Raw genomic sequence first — 14,750 nt, forward strand, 5'->3', positions numbered from 1 at the left:
GGTAAAATTCCTCTCAAAGGTGTAGCTCATTGGTAAGCAGGTTGCTGAATGACTGAAAGTCATGAGAGCAGACAGGCACAGTGGTATTCTTGTCAGACTGGTGTTCCAGTGGGTGTGGACTGCTATAGCATATAAGAGCCCAGGGTTGGTATTAAGTGTGCACTGTGTGGACAGGCTCGGTGGGGGACAAGAGGTGGATTTTCCCTGCACGGGACGAGAAGAGAAGTTACACGGTTGGGATAATTCCACACAAGTTCACGGAGCGCATACTCTAACACGGTGTATGGTGACTGATTTAGACTGGAATCAGAATGGAACAAAATGGCAAAGCTGGGAGACATGGTGAGTTTATCAGTAATAGGGCACAGATTTACTGCATAATTACCTGTCATCCTGTTGTTTTGATACATACATATATACATATATATATATATGTATAGATAAAGATATAGATATAGATATAGATATAGATATAGATATAGATATAGATATCTATATCTATATCTATAGATATACATATACATATACATATATGTGTGTGTGTGTGTGTGTGTGTGTGTGTTCAGTCATTTACTTACTTACTTACCTATTTATTTAGTGTTTTATCTAAGTCCTGAAGTGAGGCTACTTCCTCATGGTAACGTAGAAGTTCTTTCTCTTTTTTTTGTATTCTTCAGATAGGTAACAATTAGACACATTTAATGAAGTTAAACATGGGAAAACAAATCAGTGCCCTGAAATAGTTTTTTTTTTTTTTCATTGATCTGGCACCAGAGACACACTTCCCAGTTTCCTCTTTGTGGGTTTCTTTTTTTTTTTCCCTTTACAGCGAATTTAAAACCGCATTCCAATTATTTGCTTTATGTCCTGGTGATGAATGACTTGGCCAGATTACAAGATATATATCACGTTCAAGTTGTGCATTAAAAAACTTGGGGTTTCAAGGTACAGGCCAATGGAATTCCTTTTGCAGTTTCTGTTATTCCCACACGGTGGCGCCATTTCACAGCTCATGAGCTCTGTGTTGACCGAATCACACGTGTAGCTGAAATACCTTTGCTTTTAGATTGGTTTAGAATCAGATAGGGTGGCATATGCGGTTGAGTTCATGCGGAAATCATAATTTTATCTTCTTTTTTTTTTTTTTTTGAACAACTGGAGAGTATTTCTAGTTGGAATGAAACGTTATTGAAAAGAACAAAAAAACTAAAGAGTCAGTCACCTCTTCTGGAGTGTTTAACTAGTCAAGAAATAATTAAAGGTGAGGCTAGATCCGTCTGTAGTGCTCAAAGTCTTCTCCAAAGTACCAATTCATCAGTCGCCTGAGGGGAATATAGCTGCTATAACAGAGTAATACATGCGTTTAGACCCGCCCCATGAGGGGAGAAACTATGTGGCGCCTGCTTCTCCTCCACACCGAGCTCAGTTTAAACTCCGACTACTTATTGTTTTAAACAGAAAAGTTGATCCGTGATGTCTTGTTTACACAAACGTCCAAAAAGGACGAAATCCGAGGAACAGGCTTTCCAGGAGCACCTGAAAAGAGTTGCGCAGGAGAATGGAAAACGCCTAGGTGAGTCCACTTCCAGAGGTCCAATTTGTGCCCGACGCTGAGGGTGACGCGCGCTTTGTTTGTTTTGCCAACATAAGCAGAGGCGCGCGCACACACACGCTATGTTTGAATAACTTGGATTTGGGGAAGTTCTTAATACTAACGCATGTAACCTCGCGAGGATAGACCAGGTATCTGTGTTGCTTGGAGTGAACATGTGTGCGTGTGTACTGTCCTTTAAAGAGGCTTCTTAATCGCCTCGGGGCGTGAATTTTTTCCTCCAAGGCGGGATGACAAGTCAGAGGCTACAGAGCATGGTTATATTGAAAATGACATGACATCTGTCTTTCAAATGGGGGCACAAGCAACATGATAAACCGACGCTCAAAGGACCCCATTGTTTTCTCCTGGTTAATCAGTTAAATTGAAAGAGAAGACAGCAGAAAATGTTGGAAAATGTCAGCAGACTCGGACTGTTACGGGAGGGGAATCAACTTCTCAATAACGCACCATTTAAAACTATTTACAAATATATATATTTTTTCCAATCCCATAACCTTTTAATAGGTTTAAGTACATCTCGTGGAAAGTTTTAGTTTCTAAGCCAGTGGTATTACTGTAAACAGCTGTTGGACATCTGTAACCTATATTTTTGCCCTGGCCTAGTTAAGTTCAACGCAGCCCTCAGTAGACCCCAGCAACCATTCTCAAATGCTACATCAGACATGCGCCTTGTGTGAACTGTAAATGATTAAACCTCTCAAGTGTTACACTGGGTGCTTCTGTGCTGTGGATGACTGTTTTTAAGCAGTGCAAAAATCTCTTTTAAGTCTCAAACTGGCCTTTTTGTAACTCATGAAGAAAAATAAAAGCACTGCCACATCCAAATCCTAACACAGAGCGCAAAACTCCTTATTCCTCATTCCTTCGGAGCATCTCAAGGTGTTATTTAACCTTTACTCTTGGAGTTTTCCTGCCCTAGCTTGCGTTACAGGGTGCACACATAGTGCAGGTTTAGATCTTCTTGGCCTTGCATCTGGAACCGAATACTCCGATTTAGGGAGTGTCTCTAATATGAAACATACAACTTTTTGAGGGTGTTTTTGTCACATAAAACTGGTGGGCGACTCAAATCACGTGCCCCCCTCTTAAAGTAAAGGCAGGTAAAGTTGGTGAAGTAAATGTCAAACAGAACGAAGGCTCCGCTTTGCAGTGACGGAGTGAAAACCAGCGACCAGACAGCCGGGCTGAGCAGAGGCGGTGTTAAAGCTCTTGTGCCCGTTACCCCTCCCTGTCTGCAGAGGAGCCAGAGACTCATAAACAGCCTCTGTAAGCTTTGTGAGTTTGTGGCTCAATCTGTGGAAAAAATGTCTGTAATGTTGTGACCCTGCCTACAAGCCTCATCCACTCCCAACAGAGTTGTAGTTCTCCTCAAATGCCCTCAGCTCACTGCTGATTCTCATTCTCTGGTACAGAGTGCCTTGTGTTTAATTATCAGTTCAAGTCCCCGTGCAAAGTGCAGTCCCACCCACAAAGTTTTGCAGACGGAAAAAGCTAAGGACTGTCTTACCAGTATTGTTATGGAGTGTCTTGACACGACTTATGAATCATTCTTTCAGCTGATATCACACACCCATCCCAGAATGCCACAATCATCATATTGCTTCACTTGACTGATGACTCTCAATGACCTAAAGGGTGTAATATTCATTCCGCAGAAGAACAGGTTGTGTTCAGAAGGGCTCAGGTTCACTATCAGAAAAGAAAAGTATTGAGATACCGTTAAAATCATGAGTTTGATACATTTTGCTGACTTTTAATGGAAGCAGTCACATGTAATAGCCTAAGCTAGAGTTTTAAGCTGTATAGTGCCAAAACTGCTTGAAGGTAGTAGATGACCAGTGGAGTTACACCCGAGAAAGTGAACTAACCTTTCTGCTTTCTTTCCATATATGGAAATAGAAAATCTAGATACTGTTTTTCTTTGTCCTCTGATGTTTGCTGCCATGCATCGTTATCAACAGCTTGCTTCATTCTTATCCGATTTACATGAAGTCTCCACAGATACGGAACATTTTTTACAGCCCGGTTGCTTGATGTTGTATTAGTAAGCTACAAGAAATGAAACTTTGGGAAAGCAGGAGATAGTCAGTATAACCTTCATCAGTATAACTCTGAGGCACATGTAAAAAATAAGCCCACAGGCTGAATAGACACAAAGATGGTCTCAAACATCTCAAACATTTCATTTTAAGTAGTTATTGCCAAAGTTTTGGCGCTAAAGTCATTTGAAATCTTTATTACTGTAGAACTGCTTTGTTACCTGAGAGGTTCGAGTCAGAGTGACATCCCAGGACCCATGATAATCTTTCACTCTGCCTTTCACTCGTTTGCCTGATTGGTGTGTCTAATGCAATTCATTGTGTCCATTCTGTCCAAACCCCTTCAGGTTTGGAGGGAGATGCAGATCTTCAATTCCTGCTGGTTGGAGGGGAGCTGGTTAAGATTCGTTCGAACTCCTGGCAGAAGAATCGCTTCTACAAACTGCAGGAGGACTGTAGGACCTTGTGGCACGAGTCCAAGAAAACATTCAAGCGAAACCAGACCTGTGAGTGTCATCAGCTTTTGGACAACGTGTTTGGATATTTTGTGTATGTTTTAGGTGACTGGATGAAAAAAGTCTTGGAAAAGTAAATTATTCAACTTGGGCCGGTATTTCTCACTGCCTCTCTGACCTGCGCAACCTTTTGCTATTATGCTGTCCAGTTAGGGTTCTCCTTTCAGATCTGAACAATAGCTTCTTGCCTTACAGCACGCACACACAAACGCACCCCTGAAATTTCATATGTGAGAATAGGTGGTGGAGGAATGGAAACAGCTCACATAGATGCTGTGATGTGGTCAAAGACACAGTGGAAAACTCTAGCGCACATCCTCACCCTGTGTTTGTTGGTATGTGTGTGTGAGAGACTATCTGTCTGAGTTTTGGTTCAGTGATCTGCTGTCAGGGTGTGAATGCATACATGTCGTTTGGATTTCTGTTTCCCTCCCATCCCAGCAACTATGGCTGGGGCTGATAACCTCTGCCCCGAGCCTGAGCAATGAACAAACACAGACAAGCCGTTTTTTGACATGACCACAACCGCGCCGAGATGGGCTTAGGGGTCCACAGGCATTTCCTTGTTTACGGAAATAAGCTGCACGTTATATTGCTTTCCTGTTCGTGAGAGCAACCCACAGTAACCAGTAAGTTTGGCCAAGGTAAGACAGTGTCATACATACATGAGTATTTATTGTTATTAACCACTTTTTAATAACTTTTAACTACTGCTCTGTTTTACCAGTGGAGACTGTTAAGTCTACATGTTGTAAAGAGGTTGATATATTATAACTGTCTGTCCAGGCTGTAACAGTAAACAACACTTGTTGTTCGCTGTCCATTTTGGAGGAGATAAACCTATGTAGTGCTTCTTTATTTCAAATTGAATGATTAAATCTATGCTCCTGTGCTTGTGTTACCTTGAGATGCTTTTGTGAGTTCACCATGATGAGAGAATCCATCTTGTCTGTGTGGAAGATACACGAACATGTGGATGAATCAGGGTCCAGTGCTGATAGTTAAGCATACAGTTGGTGTAATGACAATAGATAATTATTGCTTGCAATCACTTATTGTTTCTGTGTGGTTCCACGGTTCATCTGACTGTTTGAAGTTTGCTTGAACTATCTGGATGACATTTGACGGTCTGGAAAAACTCACGATATTTCACTCTTTCCTCACAAATGTGTGGGAGATACACAAACAACTATCCTGGCTGACCGGAGAACAGATTAAAGTGTTTGTGTAGTCACACAAACAATAATTTGGTGATACACCACCGCACTTATTTTACGAACAACAAGGATATACTCGTGATTACATGATTCATCAGATGTGCACTGGTCAGCTTAAAAGACCCAGTCCATGAACAAATTATACGATGAGCTGTTCTGTAGAACATGTCCTACCTGGAACAAGCTGGCCAATATTTTCAAAACATTTTCTACAGGAGGATACTAAACCAAAAATGTATAGATAGATCTCAGGGTGACAGATTTTTGTTGCTACCCAGCTGTCTATGCATGTATCTTCATTAATCCATAATCTGTGACTAAGTGAAAGAAACGCCCTTCTCTCCTGTGCATTTCTTTCTGGTCCAGACAGTCTGTAAGAATCTTTTTCAGTTTCTCTTGCTTTTTAATGGCACACAGTGTTTATCATATCCATAACACAGTTATTCTCTTGAGGTGCTCACACCCTCATGCTACTACCAGTCAGATTGTTGTAGCAGACATGAAGGTTGCGATTACTTAGAAATCTCATTCATCAGTGTGATTATCTGCACACAATATTTGTTGGCTTGTATTCAAAATAAACCAAAATGTAGGGCAAGTATTTGGTTTCTGATCTCCCCGATTCATTCCCCAACTTGGATTTTGTGCATAATTCTCCTCTACATTTTGAGATCGTACTGTATGTACTGTCCAAACTGAATGTTAACTTGACTTTAAAGTTTGTACACACACACACACACACACTGACATAGCTAACTCAACCCCCGACCTGATAAACTCGCTGACAACTGAATCCTGTCTGTTTCTTCCCTTTCGAGAAAAACAGTTTTCACAAACAGCAGCATGAACTTTGTCAGACTGCCACAACCCTGTCTTTGTGTAATATTTCCTCTGGTATTCAAGCAATGCTTGCGTGACGTGGATGACATGACCCTGACATTGTGGTCAGTGTCTCCAGAAGGGATTTTCTGAAATTGGTCCAATTTTCGCAACCTCTGCGTTGGCCTGTTTTCTTGGAGATACTGTGCAAGAATAAATCAACACTCCCTGTCTGCTGAGAACTTTAAAGGTGAGGTTTATCCAGCAGTCGCCTGAGGCCGAGGCTTTGATAACTGCGGTGGGTTTCACCACTCCCCCTCCCTCAGTGTTTTTCTAGTCTGACCTTTAGAGTCATCCTACCGCAAACAGTTCTGATTCTCAGAGGAACAATTGTCGCTCCTATTAAGCTCTTGGGATGTAAAGGGTAGAAACATTGTTTACTGTAGTCCAGCTACGTCACATGGCGTCTTAGCTTAGCCTCCACTCTTTGGTGTTTTGTTACAAGGGTGGTTGTTGCCATTTAGTGTGATTACATCATGTCTGGTCATGCATGCTCTTCCCTACATTAAGCTGCTCAATAATAGAGCTGGCCTGAAATGTATGGCCTGAGATAGCCCACATGTGCAGGAACCTGTGGCAGATTTTGTCTTTCTGCGGGTAGTAAATCAAAGCATTTTGCCTGAGAAATGTTGGCCAGTTATTTTGCGTGCCTGTCTGATGCTCATGTGTGCTTGAATGTAAGACAAGCACAACAAGATTAGACTTTTAAAGTGAGAAATCAAATCTCAGAGGAATTTTTTTTGGGGAGAGGGGGTTAAAAGAAGTGTTTAGCAGATTACAAGTTTTTGTAATGTGTTTGGCAGCTGGACCCATGGAGAGAATCTATACGTTCAAGTCTCAGTCCTTTTTTTTTCAGTCTTCTTTTTGATCAATTAAAGAGCAACTGTGTTCATTCACACTTTAAAGATTTCATATTCAGGTTTACGAGAAGGAAAGTTTTCATATAGAATTCCAAGACATTTTTTCTTCCTGATTCTGCTCACTGCCGCAGCACCATTTTCTGATTGAGATGGTCTGTTTCAGCTCCTGCCTCTTTAAGGTCCCCTTACAGAAAAGCCCAGTCTACTTTGCTCAGTCAGTTGATTGGTCAAAAAGTATTTGCTGTGACTCAGCTCATTATTCTTTGTTTCAGTTGTTTCCAAAAATAGCCACTAGACAAAAATGCTCCACTCCAGCAGTCTCTCTCAGTTCAGTCTAACATTTTACAATCTTGTTTCTTGTCGTTTTAGTCTTATGACATGCAGCATCACTGTTATAGTTCAGCCTCATATAACCAATAATGCTTTTTCTTGTCTACTGTCTGTGGTCAAGAATGCCAAAAGGTCTCAGAGGTATGTGCTTTTTGCTTAAGACTTGTGGGTGAAGGCCAATGAAGTGAGCAACCACGCTAAAACAAAAGCCTTCCTGTTGATAAGATATTAAAACAGCTTCTGTTGTGACCTCTGGCAGAAGCAGTTTGCTGCCACAAGATACAGTCATGTCTAGGAAAGGATGCTGCATCAAGGGATAACTGTTACTGATAGCCAAATGGTTATTTATCTATAACACTCCAGCTCATGAATGCAGTCAAACACTGCAGCACTGAAAGTATGAGACTGCTCTTCTGTGCCAGTTTGAGTCTACATTACAAAAGAATGTGATGAATGCTGTAATAAGGTGTTATTTGAAAGTATTATTCCCATACATATCACACATCTGCACATATAGTTTTGTCTACAACGCTGTCATAATGTGAAGTTAAGGTATGGGGGTAAAATGGATATCAGGTGATCTACCTGCCTTCGTCATAATTTAAATGATTTGAATATTGTCTTTGGCTCATTTGAAGTTTAGACTTGATCTCTGATAATTAAGTCACAGGGACGTTTCTGCAGCCAAGCTTTCTAACAGAACCCTGCTCTCTCTAAACAGTCTCCATCGATGACATTGAATCAGTGCGCAAGGGCCGCCAGTCAGAGGGGCTTAAGAAGTACACTGACCCCAGAGTGGAGGAGCAATGCTTCTCCATCATCTTCAAGGGAAGCAAAAAGAACCTCGACCTGAAGGCAGCCACTGGAGAGGAGGCCAATCGGTGGGTCACCAGCCTGGAGAAGATCATCAACAACTTGCACAATCTCAGCCACCAGCAGAAGAGCGAGCAGTATCCTTTTTACAGCCTTTGAAGGGGAAGCCTATTTGCACACCTGTTTTCCAAGGTTTGTCTGTTCTTGCGAGTGAGCCAAATCCTTACATCTAAATACCAGCTGGATCATCAACTGCATGCGAAAAGCCGACAAGAACGATGACAACAAGATGACCCTGAAGGAGCTGAAGCACTTCCTGAGACAGATCAACGTCGAAGTCGACGACAGCTATGCAGAGGAAATTTTTAAGGTGAGTAAAAAATATCCATACAATTTGTAGTTGGTCAGATGGAATGTTTTTTTGTCTGAATGTGTCTTTGTTTTGCACAGAAATGCGACAAGTCAAATTCAGGTTCCCTGGAAGGCTCTGAGATCAAGCACTTCTATGACCTGCTGACACATCGCGAGGAGATAGACGTGATCTATCAGACATACGCCCGAACGGGAGGTCAGATGAGCGACAGAGACCTCCTCAACTTCCTGATGAATGAGCAAAGGGAGCAGGTGACGGTGGAGGCCGCTCACAAGCTGATTGAGAAATATGAGATGGATGGAGCAGGTAGAGTTCACTCTCAACATGGTCGCTGGTCACTGAGGGTGTTTTACTTTACTGGGTTTAACTTTGCTCTGTGTAGCCCGCTCCTCTTGCCATGTTCATCATTTGTCCTTGCCTTCTGTCCTTCATCACAGCAAAGCAGAAGAGGCACATGACCAAAGATGGCTTCCTGATGTACCTCCAACACGAGGATGGGTCCATCCTCAACCCAGCGCACAAACCTGTGTATCAGGACATGAGCCAGCCCCTCAACCATTACTTCATCTCATCCTCTCACAACACTTACCTGATGGAGGATCAGCTCAAAGGGCCCAGCAGTACAGAGGCTTACATAAAGTAAGCATTTTAAAATGTTAAGTAAAGAGAGAACAGAAAATGACATTATTTTGACGTAAAAAGGTCCGATTTTTTTGGCAGTTAATTTACTTGCTTTTGTGCTTGCATTTGACACACTTCATGTACTACAAGGATATTATACTCATCCCTGCTTGTGTTTATTGGTATCTAAGCTACAGGTGGTTTTTGGCAAGATTTTGGTTTAGAATAGATGTGGTTTTCAGACAACCACATCTATATGACTGTGTCTACCTTTTTTTAGAGCGCTCAAAGCTGCGGTAAAATGAGAGGGGCTTTTTCGAAGGCCTGTGAATGTTCATGCCACCTGAAATTTGTCCCTGTGCTCTCAGGCTCCCTCTCTCCGAGAAGATGGTAACAAAGTTTTGTTCTCCTTGCAGAGCACTGATGAAGAGTTGCCGCTGCGTGGAGCTCGACTGTTGGGACGGAGCCAACGGAGAGCCTGTTATTTATCACGGCTACACACTCACATCCAAAGTGGTTTTCAGAGACGTCATCAAAGCCATCAAAGACTACGCCTTCAAAGTACGTGAGATATTGCATTACCTGTGCGACCGAATATATGAGGCTGCTGATAACAGCTCATTGCATTTCATTTCCTGCCTTTTGCCTGCCTAATGACGGGAAAAGGCTCTTGGCTTCAGCTTCATAATGCCTCCTGTATTTCCCAGACATCTGACTACCCAGTGATTCTGTCCCTGGAGAATCACTGCTCAGTGGACCAACAAAAGCTGATGGCTCATCACTTGATCTCCATCCTGGGGGATGCTTTGGTCACAAAGCCTCTGGGAAACAGCATGCCCTCTAACTTCCCTTCACCTGAGGTATGCAAGCTTCAGTCCACATTCACTGAAACATCACATTACAGTCACTGTCTGGAGAGTCGCTATAAATATCTTCTGAAAAAGGCACCAAGGGGGGACCACTCCTTGAAATCCCTTTTAACTTAACAAACCACTCTGCGAGATTTCTCACTTTCCTGTTTACGTGACTCTTAGATGTGTCTGGGAAAGGAAGCTGATCAGATTAAAGTGAAACATTAAACACACCACTAACACATTATCAAAGCAGAAATGACCTTTTTCTCTTTCTACACATGCTGGGACTCTGAAGATCTCGAGTTTTGCGTTTACAGCTAATTTACTAATACGTAGCTGTGAGATTTGGTAACAAGTCCCAGCAGTGTCTGTGAAAATGCCTTGAGAGGTTTTTGGCAGCTGGAATTGGATTTGTATGTGAACTGGGTTTAGTTGTGACTTCACACTGCAACTTACATCTGTGTCTGTTTTGTTTTTGTTTTTGTTTTTATCTGCGACAAAGGGGCATTTCTCACTGTTCTCAGACATTGAAACCATTATCTTCTTTTTGTCTTCCTCTAAAAAATGTATTTAGGGCATTGACAAAGTGAGTGAGACAAAACTACCAGCTCAAGTTTCATGAGACTTGGTGGAGAGGTGGAGCGTAGGCAAAGGAAGCACCAACTAAATTTAGATGCTGGTCGCATTTCTAAAAATTGCAAAATAATATACTGGCCTTGGCTAAAGATGCGCTCTCCGTGTGCTCTGGTAGATTTCTCTGTGTGTGTCCTCTGGAAAACACACTTCAGAGTGTGAGGAACCAGATGCTCAATGGTTGTCTTGACCTAACTTGCACAAAAAACCACGTGGATCCATTCTTTCATTAACCCCAGCTGAACAAGTTCTTTAAACACTTCTCACTGTGAGCGCTGTTTCTCTTAAAGTGACAGTAACTTTAGTAATGTTGGTCTGTTCTAACAGAGAGCTCACAGTGTTGCATTTTACAGATTCCACTTGTTATTGGATTTATTTGCTGAAAATCTAACTATCTTAACTCCTATAAAGGAAAAATTAGCTCAGATGGAATGAATGCCTGCAGCATTGTCAACCTCAAAGGAAATGTTCATCATACATTTTTCTTTGGCTGTTGGGAGGGCAGGAGCCACAGTAACCACAAATTCATACTCTTTGCAATTACAAAAGAGAAATATATGTTTTCCTTATTTGTCATTACAGTAATAGGTTTTAGAAATTGCACTACAAAACATGAAAACGTACTTTGGGGGCATGTGTTTAGGAGCTGAAGGGCAAGTTCCTAATCAAGGGAAAACGACTGAACAAGCTGGATGCAGCCTTCACCAATGGCACCACCATAGAGGAAGACACGGTGTCCGAGGAGGACGAGGCTGCAGACTGCAAGGAGAATGGTCAAAAAGCTAAACCAAAGGTGGGTCAAATGCTTTCTGCTTATTTGGTAAGTGAATGAAAAGCTAGTTTTTGTCTCAGATGTCATGTTGGTCTGTGTCTCCCTCTGTTTCAGAAATCAAAGATTAAACTTGCCAAAGAGCTCTCAGACATCGTCATCTACTGCAAGAGTGTCCACTTTAGCGGCTTTGAACATGCCAGAGACAACCAGGCCTTCTATGAAATGTCGTCCTTCAAGGAGGGTAAAGCCTGCAACCTGGCAGAGACCTCAGGTAAACACTGCATCTTGCTTGACAGAGATGTGAGAGTTACATAAGAAACAGCAGAGTAAATGTTTCAATGTGCTCTCGCAGCCACCGCCTTCATCCATCACAACATGGACAAACTCAGTCGGATCTACCCTGCTGGCTCCAGAACAGACTCCTCCAACTATAACCCTGTGCCCATGTGGAACGTTGGCTGCCAGATTGGTATGCTTTAATTTATCCAATGCAGAAATCCGATCATTAGCAGATTAAATGCAAAGTAAAAGGTTAATGTACAATTGTGTCTTGACTTGTTTTTTTTTTAGTGGCGCTGAACTTCCAGACTCCCTCTAAGGAGATGTACCTAAACCAGGGCCGGTTTCTGCCGAATGGTTTTTGTGGTTACATCCTGAAACCTGAATACATGAGAAGCCTGTCCTCTCAGTTCAATCCCAACACACTTACCAAAGGGCCCTGGCTAAAGCGCAAGAACTTTAATGTCATGGTGAGAGTTTAACCTCAAAAGAGCCTTATCATTAAGTGCAGACAAAAATGTCTCTCTTGACACAATTTTACAGACCAGCAACCAATGAGATCATTGAGGTGTGTGATGTAGCACCAGCAGATATACCCGAAAATGAGAGTTTGAAACACAGCTGAATCTGTTTTCATTTAAAAGCTGTAGAATTTTGTTTTAATCTGTCCAGGATTCACAGACAGCCATGTTTCTTTTTGTCGGGTCTTATGGGTCACTACTTTTGTTTGAATTTAGTAACCGTTCCACCTCACATCAGTCCAAGAATTGTCTGCCTCTTTTGACCAATAACGAGATTTAAATTTAGAATTTAAATATGGTCTTTTCCTTTTTTTTTTCTGAAACCGAGCTTGAATATAATTCTTGTTTTGATGAAAAGATCGGATATAACACTGGCCGATGGGAAGTAAAATTTTGTTGTTAACCTCTTGTTGTATCAGTTATGTGAGAGTGCAGGGCCTCTCCCGGCATGGAGAACAAAAGCAGTGTACATTACACTCATACAAAAAAATGCAAGCAAGGAAACCACATGAAAGATTTTGCAGGATAGTCGATCCGAAGTTGTCATGCCTTAGCTTTGTGATTCGCAAAACCATTCATAGTTTTGTTGGACTGTAGCAGTAGAGACCAGTGCTCTACCCAATGGATGAAATTTGGCTTTGTTCCGTGCCTTTATTGTTGTACAACTGCGGTCCAGTGAAAAATAGATTACATTGTCCTTCTATTGTGAGCTCATACACGTCAGAACATAATGACAGATCACCCATGTCGTGTTGTCTCTGAATGCAACAGGTGATCTCAGCTCAGCAGCTGCCTAAACTGAACAAGGACAAGCAGAAGTCCATCGTGGACCCTCTGGTCAGAGTCGAGATCTACGGGGTCCCAGAAGACAACGCCAGCAAGGAGACGCACTATATTGAAAACAACGGTGAGCACAAGTTCGGCTCTTTTCAGAGCAAAGTGTTTCTCAAACTATACGGCATGCTAATACCCGGTATCCGTCATTTCAGGGTTCAACCCGATGTGGAACGAGAAATTCCAGTTTGTCATCAATGTCCCAGAGCTGGCTGTGGTGCAGTTTGTGGTGGAGGACTATGACTCAACATCCCAGAACGATCTGATTGGACAATACTGTCTGCCGCTCACCAGCGTTCAGAACGGTAAGAAGTGAAGAAGAGACAGAAAGACTAGTTCAATACTAGATGTTAGCCTACAATGTTAAGAAACTAAACTGAAAAAAAGATTTGAAAAAACATGGTGTTCAACAAATTCCAAAGTACAAAGTAAAGGTTGTTGAGAATTACAGTCATGAGATTATTTAATTTTGCATTATCAGTTGTCTGTGACAATATTAATTCAGTTACATGACTTCAGCTGTCGAGTCCGCCTCCTCATTTCCTTTCCTTATATCAACCCTCATTTGCTGACAAGGTTAAAACTCACTTCCTATTTTTCAGGATATCGGCATGTCCCACTGCTCACCAAGAGAGGCGACACCATCCCCTCTGCTGGAGTGTTCGTGCATCTCATGCTCCTGGATGCTCAGTAGGCTCAAATGGGAGAACAGCTTTCTTCCAAACTCTCAACTGCTTTTATCCAGTTTTAAGGCTCAGCAGCATAAACCTTGATTGGATTTAGCAGGAACGTCTTTCTTGGTGGAAGCTTTTTTTTTTTTATTCCTCTCTCTCTAGCCAAAGAACAACAGCTGCAGATAAACTGTGGTCAGTGAGACTTTCTGTGGCTGTGTCATTTTAACTTTTTAACAGTTAGTTTGAAAGTTCCTGTAGAGGATGAATGAAAATGTGGGTGAAAGAGTATCAAATGAGAAGGAATTATTTAAAGGCAGTCATTAAACTGTAGTCGCTAAAGGGGAGGGGGTGTAATAATTAATGTGAGTTTGATGTGACTAGCAGCTTCAGGTATACTGGCTGTGCAGTCTCTGAGCAGTATTTTATTATTTCATAGTTTCCCCAGTGCTTTCTGGCGTTCACTTTTAGGGTGATATACTGTAAATCTTACCCATGAAAATAAGGTATTTGTTGACAGACACAAGCATTCAGCCATTTTTGTGTTTTGCTACTTTAACTGACTAGAACAAGCCTTGATTTATACTTCATATGATCACAGGGGTCTGTAGTGATTGTTGATCTTCAAACGGTAAATGTTTGTGTGTTTGTGCATGTTTTATGTCTCCATTCATTTTGAATGCACATGTTAAACAGCTGTCTAAAGATGCCATCTGACCCTCGTTTATAACTATTAACATGAGGAGCACATTTAAGCAAATTTAAGGTCTGATCAACACTTAATAAATCATAATTCTTTGTTACTTAAAGTTACAGGTTGGGTTTTTTATTGTTGTTTTTTGCATAACAGCCTCAGTGCCTTCAGTTTGTCATGTCGCCTGTCTGTGTTTGCACTAGTCCTCAAATAAAACCAGTCTCTCCAGT

The 14,750-nt window shown here is 41.8% G+C and overlaps 1 protein-coding gene across 3 annotated transcripts; it reads left to right on the forward strand.

Annotated features, from left to right (window-relative positions):
- Positions 1-138: 138 nt before the first annotated feature.
- plcd1a (phospholipase C, delta 1a) lies at positions 139-14,737 on the forward strand. 3 transcript variants are annotated; one of them, XM_072378878.1, is made up of 15 exons: positions 139-342; positions 4,002-4,164; positions 8,177-8,405; positions 8,509-8,638; positions 8,719-8,947; positions 9,079-9,280; positions 9,679-9,823; positions 9,970-10,122; positions 11,393-11,542; positions 11,636-11,792; positions 11,874-11,990; positions 12,092-12,270; positions 13,093-13,228; positions 13,311-13,460; positions 13,758-14,737. In XM_072378878.1, exons 1-15 carry the CDS (start codon positions 322-324, stop codon positions 13,847-13,849), a joined length of 2,253 nt encoding a protein of 750 aa, XP_072234979.1. In that variant the 5' UTR covers positions 139-321; the 3' UTR covers positions 13,850-14,737. The 3 variants fall into 3 exon arrangements, with proteins under 3 accessions (XP_072234979.1, XP_072234978.1, XP_072234977.1); XM_072378877.1 differs by having other exon boundaries at positions 4,002-4,160; XM_072378876.1 differs by lacking the exon at positions 139-342 and adding an exon at positions 1,377-1,573 and having other exon boundaries at positions 4,002-4,160.
- Positions 14,738-14,750: the final 13 nt, after the last annotated feature.

Source organism: Leuresthes tenuis, unplaced genomic scaffold (genome assembly GCF_036924035.1).
Source record: "Leuresthes tenuis unplaced genomic scaffold, fLeuTen1.0.hap1 SCAF_24, whole genome shotgun sequence".
Lineage (NCBI taxonomy): Eukaryota > Metazoa > Chordata > Actinopteri > Atheriniformes > Atherinopsidae > Leuresthes > Leuresthes tenuis.